This window comes from Lethenteron reissneri, chromosome 21 (assembly GCF_015708825.2).
Source record: "Lethenteron reissneri isolate LAM-NWPU_2019-01 chromosome 21, ASM1570882v1, whole genome shotgun sequence".
Lineage (NCBI taxonomy): Eukaryota > Metazoa > Chordata > Hyperoartia > Petromyzontiformes > Petromyzontidae > Lethenteron > Lethenteron reissneri.
In genome coordinates this window covers 5359508-5380568 of record NC_083799.1, presented here as the reverse complement: position 1 = coordinate 5380568, position 21061 = coordinate 5359508, and the positions used below count along the sequence as shown (strand labels likewise).

At 40.1% G+C, this 21061-nt stretch overlaps 1 protein-coding gene across 1 annotated transcript in view; it reads right to left on the bottom strand.

Moving 5' to 3' along the window:
• The window catches only part of LOC133344932 (unconventional myosin-X-like), a 106359-nt gene extending 88727 nt beyond the window's left edge, over window positions 1-17632 (bottom strand). Inside the window, exons 1-13 of the mRNA XM_061555260.1 lie at window positions 17515-17632; window positions 15871-16941; window positions 15328-15515; window positions 12214-12387; window positions 11557-11681; window positions 10837-10850; window positions 10072-10156; window positions 9268-9359; window positions 8759-8891; window positions 6659-6777; window positions 2963-3109; window positions 1907-2007; window positions 108-174 (exon numbers count right to left, since the gene is read on the bottom strand). Of these exons, the coding sequence (XP_061411244.1) occupies window positions 108-174; window positions 1907-2007; window positions 2963-3109; window positions 6659-6777; window positions 8759-8891; window positions 9268-9359; window positions 10072-10156; window positions 10837-10850; window positions 11557-11681; window positions 12214-12387; window positions 15328-15515; window positions 15871-15957 (1332 nt within the window). The 5' untranslated portion in view covers window positions 15958-16941; window positions 17515-17632. The remainder of the gene's footprint in view (window positions 1-107; window positions 175-1906; window positions 2008-2962; window positions 3110-6658; window positions 6778-8758; window positions 8892-9267; window positions 9360-10071; window positions 10157-10836; window positions 10851-11556; window positions 11682-12213; window positions 12388-15327; window positions 15516-15870; window positions 16942-17514) is intronic.
• Window positions 17633-21061: the final 3429 nt, after the last annotated feature.

The window sequence follows — 21061 nt, the reverse complement described above, 5'->3', positions numbered from 1 at the left end:
ATGGGGAAGTCTGATTCCAGCAGTGGATTGAAAGAGGGCTGTAATTAATAAAAAATAAATAAACTTGTTTTCAATACACAAAGGTTAGATTATAATTCAATACAAACCTCTTCAATCAAATCGAGACAATCCTTGTTATCCATCCATGGTATTTCTTTCCACTCAATACCTTCCCTATTGTTTAATGAAGACATACAAAACAACACATTAAGCAAATATGTTTTTCAGATGCAACATGACCTAATTGTGTTACAGATGGCTACCAATTGGGCACATATAATAAAGTGATAAAAGCCATGGTCTTTTATACATGGACATATACTTTTACATGCATTCTTCCATAAAAATCAAGGTGGTCAGAATATTACCCGGCATTTCGCTTGCACGAAAGCAAAAAATTGGTGAGCTCATCTAGGGAGCATATGGCAGGCCGGTTTCTCCTTAAAAAAAACATATGGAAATCTGGTGACATTTAACTAACATCAAGCGACCCCTACCTTTAAAAAAATCCTGGTTATGCCCAGAAGCTGAATGCACTCATGAACAATGCACACACTGAACCTAACCACGAGGAAGACCAATAACAAAAGATATAGGAAATATCACTGTGCGCTATATTACATTTGGGACTTCAGTGCTGTCTCTGATTCAATGTTTGCTAGTGACCACAATATACATCAGACTTAAGTTCCCCAATTCATGTGACTCGTTGCAATCGACGAGGATTCAGTTTTGTTATTGCAGCAATGATGGCTTGCCTTCTCTCAAGCCAACCATCATCTGCACAACAGATGCTTCACACGTGCATTATGTACTTTTCAGCTGAATTATTAATTTTCCTTCCAGCACATATACAAAACTACAGCTATTTTTGCTCCAACATTATAAAACCATTTTTCCATTACACGTTTGGTCACGCATTTTAAATCCCAAATCTACCTCCAGTCAGATAATAAAATGTAATTGTTTATTTTAAGTACATACATTTTTTAAACCGAACAGGGGTTTAAAGGAGTGAGTGTGTCAGTGATACAAGTACATATATCACCTTGGTGAATTTGAATGATTAGGGGTTGAACATGGTGTGAAATATGTCTGATGAATGTAAGGTGTCTTTGATTTGTTTTTTTCAAATACACACAACATAAATCACGTGTATTATTGCCGCAGTTATATTGTCAGGTAAACACTGTTGCGCATTCAATACCACAACTCAGAAAATAATAACATGCACAGAAGTAATAATTTCATCTCGCGAAGAATAGGGCACGACCTGTGCACACCATAAGCTTTGCGTGGAAAATGCTATTAGAAGCAGCGCAGATGAAAATACAACAAATTGTGCAAACTTAGGATGATTTCCACAGTGTTGCAAGCTGTTGTGCAAGGGGGAAGAAATGGGATAACCCGCTGCACATCCCTCAGCCAAGACTAAGACTAGGTGTGGCCTTGTGAGTGCTTTCCCACAGGTCTGCAGCGGGTGCGTACGTGCATATACACACGTTTGTGGTTGGGTCGAGCGAGAGGAGAAAGAAAAATAGAAAAAAGGGGGGAGGAGGAGGTGGATGTGAATATAGCTTCAGCGCATTTGATGCATCATTCAGCACCGAGGGGGCTTTTATGTCCTTGCGCAAGCATTGACCAGACAGCCATGCTGGTGATGTAATGGAGTGCAGTGCAGTCCCTAACACTCAACCCCCCGAAAATAAGCAGATGACTTCATCGGAAGAGTACAGTTGAAAGAAATGTAATGGTACACGGCATCTATTATTAGTGTTTTTAATACCCTAATGCAAAGCATAAACAGTGGTGATGCAACGGTTTGGCTTGATCCATTGCATTGAATCCTATAATGTGTTCGTGATATTGTGAATGGGAACGCAGCCTCATGTGGATGAGTCATCACCTTTTGTACTCTTGCTCCTCCACAGAAAACATATGCTTGTTGAAGTATCCTTGCAGTTTCTCGTTTGCATAATTTATGTTAAACTGTTCAAAGCGGTTGACCTGCAACAGCAATTAATGTCACAAATAATCCTCACTGCTGTTCATGACAATTAATTATATGTGCTGCTTATATAACATAAAGAACTATGCCATTTAAATATGTACATTTGTATCTTTTAAAACGGGTTTATGTCATATGTACTCTGGATATAGCTGTTTTACATATAATAACACATTAAATACATGCAAACATGAAACTATCTAGATTTACATTTATATTCTAGATAAACCAGAATTGTATTGTACAATATTTGCCTTATTGGAAGTTTGTACGAATATAAATGTGTAGTGTGTCCAACTGAGTCGCAGACGTTATCTTGGGAGCAACACTATTTATTCCGCATTAACACGTAACACAACACGATCAACACACGGGTCTCGAATGCCCATCTAACCACGCTACGGCAGAACTAGACACGGTTCGCTATCCCGGTCCGGACCACAAACGGGGTCCTTGTTAAATGCCCCCGGGCTGGGGCTGGCTCCGCCCTTCGCCCCGCCCACCTTCCAGGTCTCTCGAGCTCCTTCTCGAAGGTTCCCGAGAGCTCCTTTGGACCACGTGACTGCCCCACGGCCCCGTCCACCGGTGGCCACCCTCCAATATCGTCCAGTCACGTGTCAGCAAGTCAACCAGCGTATCATGCCCCAAGGTAACCCTGGCTGGCTGACGCTCCCTCTCGCTCCCTCACCGGGAGCCCGAACCGCACACTGCTCGCGGTGCCTCCGCGCTAACCAGCGCTCACCCAAGCCCAGCTAGGGCTGGAACTACATCCCGTAACCCAGGCTGCCCGTAATGACAATACATTACCGGCCGTGGCTTCGCAAGCCCCGGCACCATATAGTGACAAGCACAGTCACTACAAATGTGATTTGGGTATTCGCAAAAGCCCTTTCTATGTGAGTGCATCTGCCAGGTCTTCCATCCCCGATGTCAACCTGGCCAAATAATTCTTGCCTTAAGGTTCTCGAACCCGAAGATATCGAGGATGCCAATGGAATGGAAGTCACGCGGGCCATGGATTTGATTGTTTACGTGGCCCAGGAGCCATGAGAAGCAGCGTGAGTACAAGGCCATGGCCAGCGAGTCCCGGTACTCCTCGGCCTGCAAGAGACACACGCGACATAACGCGAGTGCCATAGAGTCAAGAATGGGCTCAGTACTGCCGGGCAGGGTCTTCTTCGCAAGCACTACAATCCACATGAAGGCCTGAAGTTGTCTTATGTAGGTTGTGCCCATGTCTTTCACAATGTGGTCTGTCGAGGAAACTGGGGATTGACCGCTGTGAAGTTCTGTAAAACTATATAAAATAATATTATTTCGTGTAATGTATTGTTGTTTGGCATAGAACTAGAATGCATACCTAACAAAGATCGCCCTTGCCTAGCATTGGTTCAAGTAAACCTGATTCTGCTCAGGAGATAATATTAAAACTGGTGCAGAATTTGCTTGTGGTTCAGCCACTCCCAGAAGGCCTATTGACTGATAAGATGTGTATAAAGTACGTTAATTATTTAACATGGAGATACAGCTATTGGAAGGAGAGGTATTGTCTGCTTATTTTCCTTAAACATAAATTAATCCAATGTAATCCATTGCAACTATTTTCTTACAATCAAATTTTTTATTTCAATTAATTCCAATTGTATCAATCTTAAGCTGATCATGTGAACTAATGTACCGAATCGATAGGGGATCCTGCGTGCAGTGTTCAATTGTGACCAATGCAGTGGTCACACTACTAGTAACTACTAGTGACGTTTAAGTGCAACTGTCCTATGGCTGGGAGGGAGAATGTGTCGAATCTACGCCCAAAAATGAGTGTCAACTAAAGCACAGCGATTTCAAGCAGAGGCTGGATAGCAGATTCACCATAAATCAGTAAAGGCATACGTTTAAGAGCACTGTATTCACCTTGTGTGTATGTATAATTTTTTTGCACCATACGTAGCCAATCGTGCGAATTGGAGGTGCGTACAAAACCAAGCTTAGATATATTGTACACCTATTTTTGTGAAATATTTATTTATCCAACAAAAAGTTATGCAGATGGCCATGAATAAAAAAAAACACCCAGACTCCCACCTTTACAAATACTGCCCTATAAAAGAAAACATGCACATTTAGTTAATTCTCTGCGATGGTTGTTGCCCCATTAATATATTTAGTTAGATAGTGTTTTGGCAAAGTCAATTATCCGAAACATTCACCTGCAATATATTTTTCCTAGTGTTAATGAGAATTGGGGTGGGGGTGGTATCAATATGTTCTAACTGACAAAGTAATCCCTACAGTTCTGTTGAATAAAATGAATGAAATTGCATTTATTTAAATTGACTCTGAAGTTTTGTCCTGGAGTAAAATCTCAGTACGGCCATAGGCTGTACTCCTCCGTACCATATACAGTATGGGCCTACTTGAGATGAAGCATCTGTGCTCATGTGAATAACCCAGTGACGCTTCTAGGTTCCTTGTGACAGATCCCTTTATGAATCATAACCGAAATGTCAAGATTGAGAGGTTAATGTGCAAGGCCATGATATTCTTAATTTCATTACATTCCTGCAGAGAACAGCAACCGTTCATGAAAAAACAAAAGCATTCATCAAGATAAAAAATATACATTATGATTACAAAAAATACATTTACATTATATGATCAAATATACACATATTAGAGGAGTATGGCAAGTCGGTGAACTCTATAGAATTGCACAGCAGGTGAAATTCTGAGGCATCACTTGTTAGCTTACAACCTGTGAACGTTTGAGCGATAATTACTGTAACCACATGCCTATTACAGACACGGGACTGGAAAAGGGATGCTGGATACTGCCACTTGTTAAACCTGAAGAAACAGAACATTTTCCCAAGGGGTCTATGTAATGGGAGCACTAACGATTGTCGTGCCATGGGCAGCAGCGTGACCGGTGATTTAACCTGTCACCTCCTCTGGTTATCTCGGCTCTCCACCCCCTACGCACGTACACCTCATCCCACATCCTGGACTCTCCTTGCACCCTATCACTTGGTGCGACATCTGCACAGTGCCAGCTTACACCGCCACCTCACTTCACCTCCTCCCCTCTCCTGGGTGTTCATGTGACCGACCACTTTTTACTACAGTACAGGAAATCATCGCTAATTTAGTTTTATTAATGTATTATATTCCTCCTATGTATCGTCATTTTATTTAAGCACCCAGCACATACACTTCTCATGAATTTCCACTGCAATTTTTTTTCCATTGTGACCATTAATTACTGTGCTCACTTTTGTAAAAGACATGTTTATGTTTTTATATAATTTATCTCATGAGTGTCACCATTTATCTTCTGTCCCTTCACTTTTTGTTCTTTCCGAGTTAATGCACAAATTACACGTGGAATTTTGAGGAGGGAGATAAGATGGACGCTATGTATAACCAACATGGCAATGAGAATGACTTTGAGAAGGAAAATGACTAAAAGGATGGTGAGGATTGTATTACACACAGTTCTTATGTAAACACACATCAAAGCCATATGCATGTTTTGATTCGTTTAAAGTTTAACACGCACATTCACCACAAATGGAAAGCAATTTCCTCCTATTCACCAAGGAAGGACTGATTGGTATAATCCAAAAATATTTTGCAATAGAAAACTTTAATGGCTTTTTATTTGCAAACACCAAGGACTCATGAACCATGCGATGTTGTACAGTTGCTAATGTTCAACTCTACAGAAGTTATACATTTATATTAACCTATAATTTTAGTGGCTGCATTTTGTGCTGTGTAATGTTGTAAATTAATGCTGCTTAAGATTCCTGGCTTGTGCTGGTTATTTCTGGTTCCATACCGAGGTTAAGCAGAGGTGATTTTTAGCGCAAGGGAGAGTGGGAGTTGTAAGAAGTACGAACATAGGTAGGAGGTGAAAGAAGAATGTCTAAAGCCAAACTTTGTGATGTCAAAAATTCATTTTAAGTTATGACAGCACTGTGAATTGCCGTTATACCTGCCACGCACTCTCATGAATCAATTTGTGGGAGGAAAATGCTGGCAAACAAATGTAGTTCTTGCTAATCTCAATATGCCAGGATCATGCAAGATGCATGAGGTGAGATGAATGTTTGACACACATGATCAAGTGAGTTACTACTAAATTGTCCATAGATAAAATATATGTCGCACACTCACCAATGTTAACAAGGATTTTTAGGACAATGAAAATCAAGTGGGCTAATAGTACCAATGCCAAATTTAGGCCAGTGTTTATAACTTCTTTCAGAGACCAAAGCAATCGTATTTATTTATGAAATCATTTTTATTTAGGATTAAACGGCATCCAACAGCTGGTTTACAGGACTGTCCTGTAAGAGGAACATCGTTGCATACCCGCTGCACACGTAGTTGATAATGGTACATCCGAAATTAACATACTGTAAGATCACCATAATATAACGTACACTCTGTAGATGATAAATATCATTTAAAGTAACATTAATTTGAATTGTGAAGCTACGGAATATATTTCAATTTATGGAAAAGGTTAAGACTTTCCTATCAGCTAATGGATTTCAAAGAGAACGTTAATAAAGAGCGTGGCATTCAGGACGAATGGGCTTCCTGCCCAGGCACTGAGCCGCTCGCCGAGACGCCAACATAGTTCACCTGTTGCACTGAGAGTCGCGTGCGAATGTCCTCTCCACGTAGGATGATGGAGCGACGTGTAAGGACCTCTACCACCAACGTGGGTTCCACATGAAGAAGCTCCGCCACGCGTCCCAGCTCTGCGAATTCGGGGGTGGGGGGAGGGAGAGAGCTCGAAAATGTACTGGGGGTGGCCACGTGTACTACAATTCACACTTTATATGATGCAGGATGGCATCAGTTTAAGATAAATACTCGGCGAAACAACTATGTCTGCTGACTGCGGTGGTGACTATTTTAACGAATCCAATCTCGCTGGAAATTTTGGCATAACAGGAGATTAAATGTCAAATTAGAATTGTTTCTTCTTCTTGAACGAGTTTACACGACATTCATCTCTGATGATGGCCTAAAGTCGTGAAAATTTCTAATTTCCTTTGCAGAGGCAAGTATTTATAAATACAAAGGAACGATGAGTCGGGGTGACCTTCACGGACTTTGAATTTCTAAGTGTTTGGGTAGCAAACTATAAGAAGTGCACCCCCTCAAGGAAGCACACATAACGGCAGAGTAGGAAAAAGATTCAGACTTTGTCCCGGCCACACAAATGTCTTTTCGATTGTCGGGGAAAGACTGTCTAGGCTGGAGAGCTGGCATGGGACCAGGCGTATGCAAGGTAATCCCAGGGGCGGGCTCCCGAATGCCTCCGCAAAGGCCTAGCTGGCACCAGTCCAAGCGGCACACCAGTCCAAGACACGCACACAATGGACCCACAGGGCCGTGAATCAGCAAAATAAAGTCGAAAAGAGACCTTTAAGGACCAGGAGCATGTTTACAGTAGAACTGTGGTGTGGTTAAGTGGGCATGAGAAATAGGTCATTTGAATGTTCCCATGATCCAAATCTGCCATCAATACTCTACATTCAGTGCCTATCAATGTACAAGTCATATTAAAATTATTATAGTCCTCACTTTACTCTCGGATTAGCATCAGTTTAGTAACAATACTCCACTTTGTAATGGGAGATTGAAATTCAAAAGGTCTATTTTCATTATTTTTAGCTGAAAAATATGTCATGGGTGAGACTTACAATTTAGCATAACAGAACCTCCCTGTCTCTTCTGAGCCAGACTTATGCTTCAATGGTGAACTATAAATCTGTTTATTCAAACTGCTGATAGAAAAATATCTCTTAGGTTTTTCAGTAGAGTCACGTAGGTAAATATTTTTTTATTTTACCTACGGTAGAGACACGCAGGTAAAATAACAGAAAAAAACACCATTATTTATTTAGTTTACCTACGTGACTCTACCGAAAAAACCTAAGAGTATGAATCCTTGCAGTCACGAAAGCTTCAAATCTAGAACAAAACATATCACTGACAGCGTCAGTGATATGTTTTGTTCTAGATTTCACACGAGGCAACTTGCTGTTATTTATTTGTATGGAAATGAGATTGAAAAAATAAGGGGTTAAGACAGTTTTTGCGCTAAAAGAAACTAGATTGCAAGAGTAAAAAAGTCACGCATTTTAAGGTGACTTTAGGCTGTTGAAGGCAATTTTATGTCAGGGCAGAAGAAGCTATTTATTAAGGCATATGGAAATAACCTCTAAAATAAGATATCGTGTTAGATGCTCAGCTATAGTTAATATAACATAACCAAAGAAAATATTTCGGTACATAACTAAAACATGTTTTACATGTAGTATGGCGGCTTTACTCATAACAGTCAAGTGATATTTGTTAATTGAAAATGTCTTAAAATACTTTTCTGAAGAGTGAGAAAGGTTCAGGTCCAAGTTCACCAAAAAAGGCTGAACGAACAGCAGATCCTGGTACCCGTTGCACATGCTAAACATTTTTGTAACATAAATTACTTACAATTCTTTTGTCGTGTGTGGCAAAAAACCTGCAGAACCTAAATCAAGTTCAACTCCTCGCACACGTGCTCAGTTTCCACGAAATATACCTCAAATCGCACGCCTATTTTGTCAGGCAATGACCCAAGTTGCAATGCAGATTGTGCGGGTAACGTTGGGTCGGGCAAAGTTGGCTCGAGTAGGCGAAGACCCGTACAACCTCCCCCCCCAATGTAGGGATATGCCCCCAAGGACCCACCCGGGTTGCGGAGGTCGAGTTGCGCGCCCCCCACGTTGGTGAAGGTCATGTTCCCCAGGTGTATGATCCCGGCCATGAGCTTCCACAGCTCGTCCACCTGGCCCTCTTGGAGGCCGAGCGCATGCAGGGACGACTGCTCGCAGTGACGCACGCATACATGTGCGCCATGCAACCGTCACACAACAGTCACGGCAGCACAGCGGAGAGACAATAGAATGTTCGATATGGACACTGCAGCATGGAAGAATGCAACACGGTTCATAAATATAAGGTGTAGCAATTTTAAAGTATGTAACACCAAGAATGAAGATGCTGCGTCATATTGGTTACTTGATGCACACCTTGTAACATGGGATGCAACTCCACCTTGTGTGTATGATGCACGGATTTAATGACACAGGCAATCGCATGTTCAGACATTGTGTTTTCAGCAAAAGCTTAGGAGAAAAAAAGCAAACATACACAGCCTCAACATTTCACCTCAAAATCAATGGAATTAACGTTCATACCGATACTCTGTTGAACGTGTCCTTATCGGAAAGAATGCAGTCCTGCTGGTTGAGATAGCGATGGCAACCAACATCCGAAAAGTAGAGCCGCTCTGAAAACAGGTTGTATGAACTATCAGTTACGGACTGAACATGTGTGAAAAATGGTGCATGCACTTTGTGAGCAGAGTTATAACTCCAAAACTGGAATAGTGGTACCATCAGAGTGAATGTAAATAAGAGTGGGGCGAAAAAAACGTGGTTGACTTGAAAGCAATGTTTCACACGTGTTGGGTGACAACAAATCATGCTTTGATACAGTTGAATTTTGTAGGAGCTTGTATGTCAAAATTAATGTACTTATCCCCCAATCCATGTATCATTTGTGCGGTCTAAAATATATTTGCTCTTTGCTGATGAATAACCATGCAGTTGTACACCAGAATTCTAACAACGAACTTGCATCTACCAGGTCCCAAGCTAATTTAAGTAATTCCCCACAAAAACAACAGCACAGAAGATGAATCATCGCTAAAATGCACTGGCAGAGGCAGGTTATCCACACACATCGTGACTGATTTTTTTACCAAACAAAAACTACTTGTAAACCATTATCCAACCTTTACCTAAATAAGGAAACGAAATATTTCCTGTAATTCACAACATCATCACCAATGGCTGTGCTCTCAGCTAACGTCATTATACACAGCCGATGTATTCTAGTTCACTAAAGCTCTGTCTGTAAGCAGTCTGTGCACACTTCCCATTAACTTTTAAAGGGACAAATTGTCTCCTGTCAGGGAAGTGAAGTAACCACCCACTCACCCATCTGTTGGCTTGAGGCTCCAGCCAGAAGAGCATAAAATATGTGAAAGTTCCTGTCTCCTGGGTTCTGCTGGACCACACGAGTCTAGGAATAACAAGAGTGAGAGACCAGGTATCAAGAGGCTCTCAAAATTCAATAACTGCCACAAGCACTGTGTAAAGTATACACACTGATTATCAACACCCAGGACCATTGTAAACTTACATCTGTAAAGTATTTAAATTTAAAATATATGTGAATGATATTTCTGAAATCACGAGAAAAACTACTTATAACCAAAAATAAATTGACTTGACTTATAATGCTAGCAAGTTTAATTTTCTACGACTCTATACACCTCTATGTAAGGAACGAAACAGTTAGACTTCTGTTTCATTCCTTATATAGAAACAGTTAGACTTCTCCACAAGTATGGCTGTCACCTGATGAAGCTAGTTGTAATTACTGGCGAAACGTCGTAGATTGTAAATGTTGTGGCTTGGCTCTCCAACATACCGGTGTGCTGTACCAGTAACGAATTGGCATGTTCCTGTTTACGTGACAACCCTTACTAGTTGACTGTGTCGGGTGGTGGTGGGTTTTAACGACACATTTATATATTTCCACGATCTAACCCAAAAAACCTCCATTATGGTTGAATTTTCTAAATAAAACATATCATGAAATGTCTTATATCCAATAGACTAAACCTAAATAGAGTCAATGACATACCAAACATTTAGCATGCAAATACTTTATTTATACACAAAAGAATGTTCACTTACCTTTTCTAGTAGATCTGAGCAGTGGCAAATGTATATGGTTAAGAAATACTCAAAGTAAACCACATCAATGCCTTACAGAGCCATGCAATGCAGTATTACTACTCAACCATCTTAAAAATATTTCCTGCTTTTGCGGGATATGGGTAAATACTATGAAAATGTCAAACTCAGCCATTAAGAAATTAAGTCAGCATTTAATCACGTCACTGTATACATCCATGCCTAAAACATTCTGGTTTTAACAATAAAAGTTGAAATGCTACAACGTTTTTTTGGATAAAAATATGTAAAATTATGCAATAAGCGGTACCTTTAAGTTGTTACTTTACAGAGTAAACAATAATTAAAAAAAACATTTGGCCACCAGAGGTCAATATTTACACTTGGTGGTCTGGCAACCATACCTACCAATTTTTCCTGTGACAGCTCCCAGTTAAAGATGTCTACTCACACTGCTGCACAGTCATCAGCGCTTACTTTCAGCTCAGTGCGTCAGGGTCGACAACCCGGAAATATATCCGCACACGGCACACAACATCTTGTATACCGCTCGCTATGACCGTGGTTACTAGTCATGTGCCTACTTAATTTTACCAGTGACCTGGAATATATTCAATGAGAAATTAAGCCCTCATCTCGACTGAGCCCAAGCTACGGTCTTGTCAATCTCAGGGCCTGGCTATGCTAATCTAAGTCTCTTGTAGTGACGGAGGAGGATACAGTCGAGCACGACGCCACCCTGTATGAAACCCGCACGTGAGAAGTGCAGCTGGACAAGCTTCCCCACGCGGCTCGAGTTGTCGTTGTGAGCTGTGCGTGCATTCCCAAAGGCCTCCAATACCAGCCTGCACAGTCACAGACAAAGGCAGGGAGCATCACCGGCAACACACTTCCCAAAGTGTTCTATTAACGTGAAGCCTTTAACTTCCCAACACAATTACAGGTGACAGCATTAGAATATTATACACCAAAGATGCCAGATTTAGACTGAAAAAAACTGTAAGGGCATGGTTTCTTTCTTCAGTCAAAATGACACATGATGAGGTAGTGTGAGCACCACTGAACTTGGATATGTTTGTCTCCCAAATGCTAATTTTGCGCACACCAAATAAGGTACTTATTTTAGAATAAGTCCACCTACAGAAGGCCTGGGTTAGGTTCCAGTCACGAATGGTGCTGTGCATGGCCCGTAATCAAACCCATTTCACTGATTGACATTTTAATGTGCATGTTACATCTACCATATATACACGCACACCGTGTAAATGTACATACACTGTATACACTGCATTGTTATATTTATCTGAGGTGCGCATAAGGTTTAAGCAGTTATCGGTATTGCTGCATGTGGTGGCGTAAGCCAAGGCATCTCCATACCCGCACTCTACGAGGGCCTGCTGGACTGCAGTGACCCTCTGACCTCTGGCAGCTGGCAGCCCTGGCCCGCAACCTCCTTCTCCTCGGCCCAACGCAGCACAGCATCGGGTGGCGGCTGTGAGGCAGCCCAGGAGGAGCTTTGCACTCTCGGTCTTTCCGGCGCCGCTCTCTCCACTGCAGGGAGGCCACGGAGAAAATCACAGCAAGGCAGTCACTGGCATGGCTGCCATTAATTAGCGGTGCTCTCATTTGTCCGCGTAGACTAACATTTAGGAAGTATTTAGCGCGAATTTTACTTTTTTGCACTTCCCACAGAATGGCATACAGTTATTGCTGGGAGTATTAGGAGCAGAGTCGGGAAGATTAATTTACTGTACTGCTGAAAGCATCATTATATTCATCACCACTGCGGTTTTTCGTTCTAGCATTAAGCCTCAAACATGTGTTAAACCACTGCGCATTACTACAAACAATTATAAGAAGATTCACATCAGAATCTGCAGAAAATAGGATTAATTAAACTTGCATGAACGGTGTTTTCTACATCAGTGAACATTTCAAGTTTCTAAGTTTAAAATGTAGACACACATTACTATAAATACTTGAATAAATTACACATTGTAAGCACAATGCAAGAAACACAAAACAGGCTGCAGATTGGCTCAAAAGCTTTGCTTGTACAAGGCTACTTGTGTTCCCCTTCGGCTAACGTGAATGCACCCAGTATGTTTGCTCAGCTTGGCAGGTGAAGCCAATATTATTTGTTTGCCCTGGACGACTGTAATGTCTCCACCAGTGCAAGGAGCCATGAGAACAAAGATAAAGGCTCACATTCACTGATGGTGGCATTTTAAACCCCTTAGAGTGCCACAGAGGGTTTCAGGCATATCACGAGGCGACAGGCAGGGATAGCAGACTAATGAGGTTTGCAAGCGACATGGAGGGGGGGAGGTCGAAGGTTAATGGGAATTTGTTCAGAAGAATCTCCAAAACGATGCTAACGAGGAACGTGACTGCTTTCCAAACCACAATCGGTTCCCTTTGCAGCATCAGCTGTATTTTGCTCAAAGTGGCCAGTCAAACTCACGTTGGCCCAAAGTGTGAAAATTCTTATTTACTACACAAGTAAATGCTATAGGGTAAGTATTTTGTAATAAAATCCAAGCATTAACCTAGAAGCTTAGTGAGCCTTTAATAATGTGTATCCATTATATGGTTTATAATCAAAATGCCTAATAGATAACATTTGCTGTGTGCTTGGATATAGTAGTAAACATTGTATTTTTACAATTGTATTTCCTGTGTATTATTGAGTTTGTACTGCATATATATGCAGTACTCTAAGTGCGTGCTGAAGCATTGACAAATGTACAATCTTTTATGACTTTTACTGCATATTTTCGCACTCATCAATATACTAAACATAATGCCCCTCGAATAAACTAGCGAACAATGTTGTTAGCTGCCTATACATTCCCCTAGCACGTGTGTATCATGTGTACTGAGAATTAAAGGGACAAAATGTGCAACGAGGGAGTTGCTCCGATGTTTGGGCAACGAAGCGTTTCTTTTTGCACCACCTACTGCGTGTTGAAAAATATAGCAATGCTTGGCCTCACTACGTGGCCAGACTGGGGGACCTTGGTCAAAGTGAGAACCAATGTGACTCATGTTTATGTATGTATTATTTTACTTGCATACCAAGTTTTAAAGCAAAATTTACATCAACGTTTTTTTCTCTCTCTCAAAATTATGCATATTAAAATCGGTACGTCGTACAACGGTTTAAACATTGGTTAGCATACCACTGAGATTGATCAGGTTGGCAAGTATGAAGAATGCCTAGCTTCTCAGTGCACTGCTCACAACCGTTCGCTGAAAAATTAAAGAATTCAATTTAAATCGTTGGCTTACTTGCTAGATACATTTTACATAAAACATTGACGCAGAGTTGTAATGAAAAATAATAGCAAGAAGAAAAACAATCGAAATAAACGTTTACTATTGAAAAAAGTTACCATGTCCATACACATCCATGGTGCTTGAATGACCGTAATATACATATAAATTATTTAAAGAGGAAGGCGTTGCATTTCAAAACCTGTCTCACAATGGAATAGAAAGTGTAGTGTCTGTTGTCGTGTGCAGTGCGGTGTTTTAAATGCAAGCACACTTATTAATGATTAAAGAGCCCTTCCCCGACAACAACACATGGCTATAATTGCCATAGCAGAAACATTGGCCCTACTTGTTTGCTGCACCTGTGCGCATTGGACACCCATTGTGCCTTGCCCTCTTTTGACAACGAATTCCCAATATTGATTATAATTTTCCCAATGGCACTGAAACGATACATTATTTATAGCCACTTTTTTGTGTAACCTTTAGGCAAAGTCAATAATAAAACATGCATAATAAGGTGTGCCTCCCTGTCCAGTGAGGGTACCTAGCAATACCACCGAGTTAGTGTTTCTAAACAAAGCATGAGGATAATTTAAGATGCACTGTCAAGTAATGTATAACACACTATATCTGACTAGACCATATCTGACTAGCTGTTACCCTAATCATTAAAAACCTGGACAAATACATGCTTCCATCAGATCCCACAGATATACACATCAGCATGTGGTGGTGGCAGTCAAAACAAAATATTAAAATAAACTAAATAACCTTTACTGCTTAGTTTTTTTATATTCAATCATCACCATTTAATAAACTATTAATTAACACAATTCAATGATTACTAGAAGTGCAATTACACATCGATTAATATCGATTCATAAGCGCATGATACATGCATTACATTGTGTAAGAATCTATGTTTTTATTGCGGTATGTTGTACATAATGGGTTAACATGACTCCTGCAAATGCTAAAGGTGGCTAGATTCACCGAGATATTATATGTTTAATTGAATCACAACCCTAAATCATGGTAATTCATCGAAAACCGTGGGGGGGGGGGGGCATGATTGTTACACTCACAGTAATTACTGTATAATATAAACACGGAGCTTGAAAACGTCCAACACTGGACAATGCTCTGTTAACCAGATTGCCACTTGTGTCCACACAATCTGCTGGACAAGGCACACAAAGCCGAGATACCCACCTGATGAGCACACACTGGCCACGGGTGCGACTCCACAACCCCCGGTAGAGCTCACTGGCCATGGCATAGATGTGGGAGGGCAACTCTCCAAGCCGGTGGTGGAGGTAGTGGCCGAGTTGAGTGGCACCGTACAGACCTGGGATGCTTTTGTATGGGTTCACGGCCACTAGTACAGGTCCAATGTACGTCTACAGGGTTTAGGGAATACAAATTGGTATTTTGTAATGACTGATTATATCATGTCAAGTCTAACGCACAATCAATACCTGTGGTTTTAAACAAGGGAAACTTCAGTGAGATACAGTGGGAACAATACAAGTGTAAGCATATGTTTTATTATTATTTTATATTAAACTGTCATCACCGTCTCTATTGTTAATAAAGGTACAAATTCTCATGAGTGATATGTTGCAAAAAATTGCATGAATTTTAACATTTGACGCTCATGTCTATTTTTCACATGATTTAACGGTATTAAATAAATGCAACAAAATAAGCTGTTATTTTGACCAATAAATGCATCACTGAGTGGATCATACTCACATATATAATATCTTGCTTATAGCGAGAGTGCAGGACGTGCAGAATGGCTTCCTCATTGACCTGCTCCAGCTGTGACAGATCATCCATTGCCTCAATGGGGTCATTTATTTTTCTCAATTGAGCCTTTTCACTTGTTTGCTTATTTAAGGCACAAAACTATTCTCGGTGATCAGCTTGACACTATCAGTGCTCTTGATCTCAAAAGCAAGAGGAATGTCATGCACAGGCAAGAGTGGTATGGGAATGCCCTTCACAGTGAAAGTGTTAAAATTAGCGTCTTCCTCAACCATGCCAGCTATGGATTGAGTTATGTTAACATCACACCCTGAATAATTCGAGATCCCTTCATGACATGGTATCAATTCAAAATTACGGCTCAAGTTATCCACAATTAGACTGTCTTGACCTTGCCATGTCTTTCTAAAATGTCCACTGAAATGTTGTACCACATGCTCAGCGTCCATTGTGCCAGTGCTATGTATTTCATTGTGAAGAAGAAGCTGAATGCTTTCCACGTTGTGAGTATGTGTTTCCTTTTGTGTTATATCCCCATTGGACAATGATGGATGTGTATTCGTTGATGACGTTAAATGAATATTCTCTTCAATTCTGGGTCTCATCAAACATGGACTGCTGTCCTCACATGTATCATATTCCAGACACCTGTAGATGTCCTTCTTACCCATTCGCATGTAACCACCTTCGCTCCGTAAAGTCACACTCTCTTCTCCGTTTGCTGGACTCTGAAAATTACTACTGCGCTCCTCTACAATTGAAAGCACATTCATTTTCCCTGAACGATTTCCACCTGGGCAATTTATCTCTGCACAAGCTGTTTGCACAGCCTTTGTGAGACTGTGTGCGACTGCAGAACCTTTGTCCATAGTAATCTCACTCAGTGTGCTGCTCACGTGACCTCCAGAAGCCAGTGTATTTGTAACAAGGTTTGTTTTTCTGCTCCACATCTCAGATTGCTTCAAATGACATCGCGCTGTCTCTATCGTCTTCTGCAGCATTATTGTTGTCGATTTCTGCTGATGCGGCAGCAGGGTGAGCCCATACCATCAATCCCTGAAAACAATAGGTTGAGATTAATTTCTAAATATTCATACATTTTTACACAATTTACCTTTGATACGAACGTTTAACAAATAAATATATGCTCACATTTCAATCTCAGTAGGTTAAAAATGTAACGGTAGAAAGAACTATAAAAATGGATTGTGATTAGAGTTTCTTTCAAGTATATTGCAATGACAACATTCTATACTTTATTGCGATTTTTCTCCAGTAGATATTCGCTTTAATAGCTATGTTTGTAGTTTGTACTGCAGTATTACGAGTAGATACATTTTAATTACGAGTTAGATATAATAAGTGCATGAAACACATGAATATATTGAAAACATGTTATAAAACATTGACATAGAACAAAACATAAAAGCTTAAAAGTAGACAAAATAACACAGAGAGATGTATGCTTTAAATGATAACAAGAAAAAAATATAGAAACACATCAATCAGAGAGCATACACAAGTTAGAGATATCATATTATTGTTAAGAAAAGCCAGTGGGTTATAGGTAGCACACGTCGCTACACGAGGGTGATGGTGACTGTATGGCAGCCAAAGGAGACAGCACACCTGAGAGAATGGTCACCATGGAGATGGAGTGATGAGATGACGTGCAGGAGCGAGATGAATGGTTGCATCGCGAATACCATTATGGACGTGACAATGTCAGAAGGCCTTTATCCAGCAGTGGATGAGATCATCGCTGTTGATAACATTTTTTTACATTGCATTGCTTTGATCATGAACACTTGAACACTATAATGGTTTGTAAGGCATATTGATACGTATTAAGCTAAATTAATAACATTTAAAACGAGTGTGTGTTATGAGAAGATTAACATGTGTAGAGAAGTGCATCCTTCAAGCCAAAACAATTGTATACACAACCGTACATCAACATAACCCCCCAAAAATTACTCAACAAATGTAAACAGCAAGTGCTGTGACACCATCAATAGAGGGAAATAACATCTGCTTAATTTTAAGGCTCCAATCACACCCCTGGGCTAACATTTTTTTTATCCAGATTTCCAAGAACTAGTAAGCCTTACTTGCAGTAAATTACATGTCCTGTTAAGACTTTACATATTAAAACAAAAATGCTGGACTGGCACCATGCCACGATGAAATGGTCACTAAATAATTATTGGTCTGACATCTATGAAATGGCACCAGCCTGTGCTGGATATTTCATTTGCAGGTTGCAGTGATCTTACTTCAGCAGCAATTAATAATATATTTATTTTATTCACTTGGCCCAGTTTTGCATTGGATGGGATCGCTGGCTGGAAGCTGACTGTGCAGATATCGAGTGAGCAGAGGGTATTTAAAAAGAGGGACAGAAATAAATCCTGTAACATGGGAGTGGCAATTAAATACGCACTAAAAGAGTTTAGCAAATGTCAACTGCGCAACAAACATTCTGGAGTTATTTAATTTATTTTATGAAAATGTATCATTGTGCATGTATCGTCATAGATCATTTATGATTGTGCAAATAATTTAGCCTTGTATATCACAAAAGCATTATAAAAGGATTCATATTCTTAGGTTTTTTCGGTTAAGTCACGTAAGTAAAACATCAAAATAAAAAAAATAAAAAATACAAAAAAATAAAAAATCACGACGTTTCGGAGGCAACACAAGTCTCCGTCATCAGGTGGGACCGTCACAGCCGAATTAGCTGCATCAAGTGAAGCAATGATTCAAGATGTAATCCCTTATAAGCAACTGCAAGTCGGAACCTCGCAGTACTCTTCAATGTTCTCAGTGAAGCTGTAAAGTATTATTTACTGGGGGAAGTCTAATGAAAACGGCGAATTATGGCAACATCAAGCAGGGTCAATGTATTGTCTGCTCTATTTGGCTCTCGTGAAATATTGGCGGATAATTTTTCATAATTTTTAATTGGTTTGTTTTTATTGCACTAATACAAAATATATATGCAAAATTGCCAAATGGGCTGTTATAGATGTTTTAATAAGAAAAATGTGGCCAGTGACCACCTCACAATATCCCCTCTTAAATAACACCGTCACTTTTAAGCACCACCACTCGCTAACTCAACTAGAATGATGAGACCCAGTTGACTGTCTATCTGTAACACACAAGCAGAGTTTATTTCCCCCCAAAATAGTTGGTTCCTCTCACAGGCATCCATCTGGCTAGCACTCACTCACATGCTGAAGCTTCCCAGAATTCTGTTTTCATCACTGCACGCATCACATATTTTACTGATATATATATTCACGAATCTCGTAATGAATCAAAATGTGTGCTAAAATGCACAACACATTTATTTTGTGTACTCATACAGTTATGAGTTATGCTGAAGTTGTAAAAAAGGTTACATTAAGCTAATTTAAGGCGCTTTTTAAAGTCTCTGTAAGTAGCAATTCAGTGCATAACTATTTTAGGTCAATAATTGATTTTCACCAATACATAGTTCTGGACAGAGATTACGTACATGAATTGGAACAATATAGCATGATGACTTAATGTTTAACAACCCGCCTTCATAATTGTGCGCACTACAAAGATAAAAGTGCAGCACAGCACACATAGTAATTCAATGAACATGTGCTCTTTGCTATAACTATAACAACTGCATACACGCACACATACACTCACTCTGGCTATAGATCCTTTACTGTGATGCTATCGGCAGGCAGTAGGCTGAAAAATTGCCCAGCTGAATTTTTGAATCAAGTACAATCAACAGAAAAGTTAAGCTCAGCAAGCGTGATCACTAGAACTGACATTATCTCTGGCAGTGCAAGAAAACTGCATTCCAGGTGTGACATCACATCAAAGCCTATATGTTCGTTTATAAAAGCCTTTATGGAGCCTTTCATTTTTGTATGAATAACACAAATCTACATGCTACGTCCTTTGTACAAATTTTAAAGCTTTTGTTTGGAAGAACCCATTCTAAAAAGCTGAAACATTTAAATTTGTGAAGCTATACAACGCAGTTAGGTATCTTGCTTGAGTAAATCTTGCAACCACTTTAATTTTAAAACTGAAATTGATAATGAATAGTAACATATCAATCTTGCCTAAAGATTAAAGTTTGCTTTTGACGTTGTTCAGAAACATGGTAATTGATATATAAAAAAAAACATCTAATACACCTGAAGAGTGCTTAGATATGCATGAAGAGACGCATACTTGGAATTACATTAAGAAAAGTAGGTTGGCTTGGGCAGGACACGTCTCTACAAGGGATGATGGCCAGAATTAACAATAATGATGGAGTGGCAGCCAGAGAAAGGAACACGTCCAAGAGGTTGTCCACCGAGCATATGGAGCGATGAAATTAGCTCGTGTGCAGGTGCTAGCTGAATTACAAAAATTGTAGGAGAATGAGAGATACTGATGGCTTAGAGTGGACTTCACCCAGCAGTGGATTCAACCGGACTAATGTAAAGTGAGATGTTTCTGAAATTAAGTGCAATCTACTGAAGACGACCGTCACCGGATCCCCGCTTCCAAACGCCCCTAAAATACAGAAGTGATATTGATCAGCGCATATAATATTATTTTTAAATATTTTCTTTTAGTTCTGTCCGTAGCCGTGACGAGGTTCACAGATGCACAATACCACTACAGTTCATGTTTATGATTGGTTAGAATTGATATATAATTCAAACCAACCCTTTGCGGCTCAAACATTACAGCATTTTTTTAAATACTGGCCTCAACAATATTTTTTAAAAGAGTGCCCTCCTTCCATTTCCAGGGAGTGTGGCTGCACAAACACCACAATTATATCACGCTGTGACATTTTCATTCTATTTTATAAAACGATGTTATGCTATGTGTAATCCTGAAGCCCAATATGCCATACTTCCCCATGCGCTTACTGGACATTCAATTATCGAGTAGGCCATTTTGGCACAGCAAAGCCCGAAGGATGTTTGAAATGTACCTATCCTGTTTTTCTCCAAACATGATCACCAAATTCAAATATTAGTAGCAAACTCCGAGCAATTGTATATGTCCCGTGATCTGATCCACTGCTCTCCAGTTGCTACGATGATTTAAGAGATGCCAAGCAAACAGGACTAATGCAAACACATCTGTTGCCTTTGGTGTCGCATTCCATATAACAAGC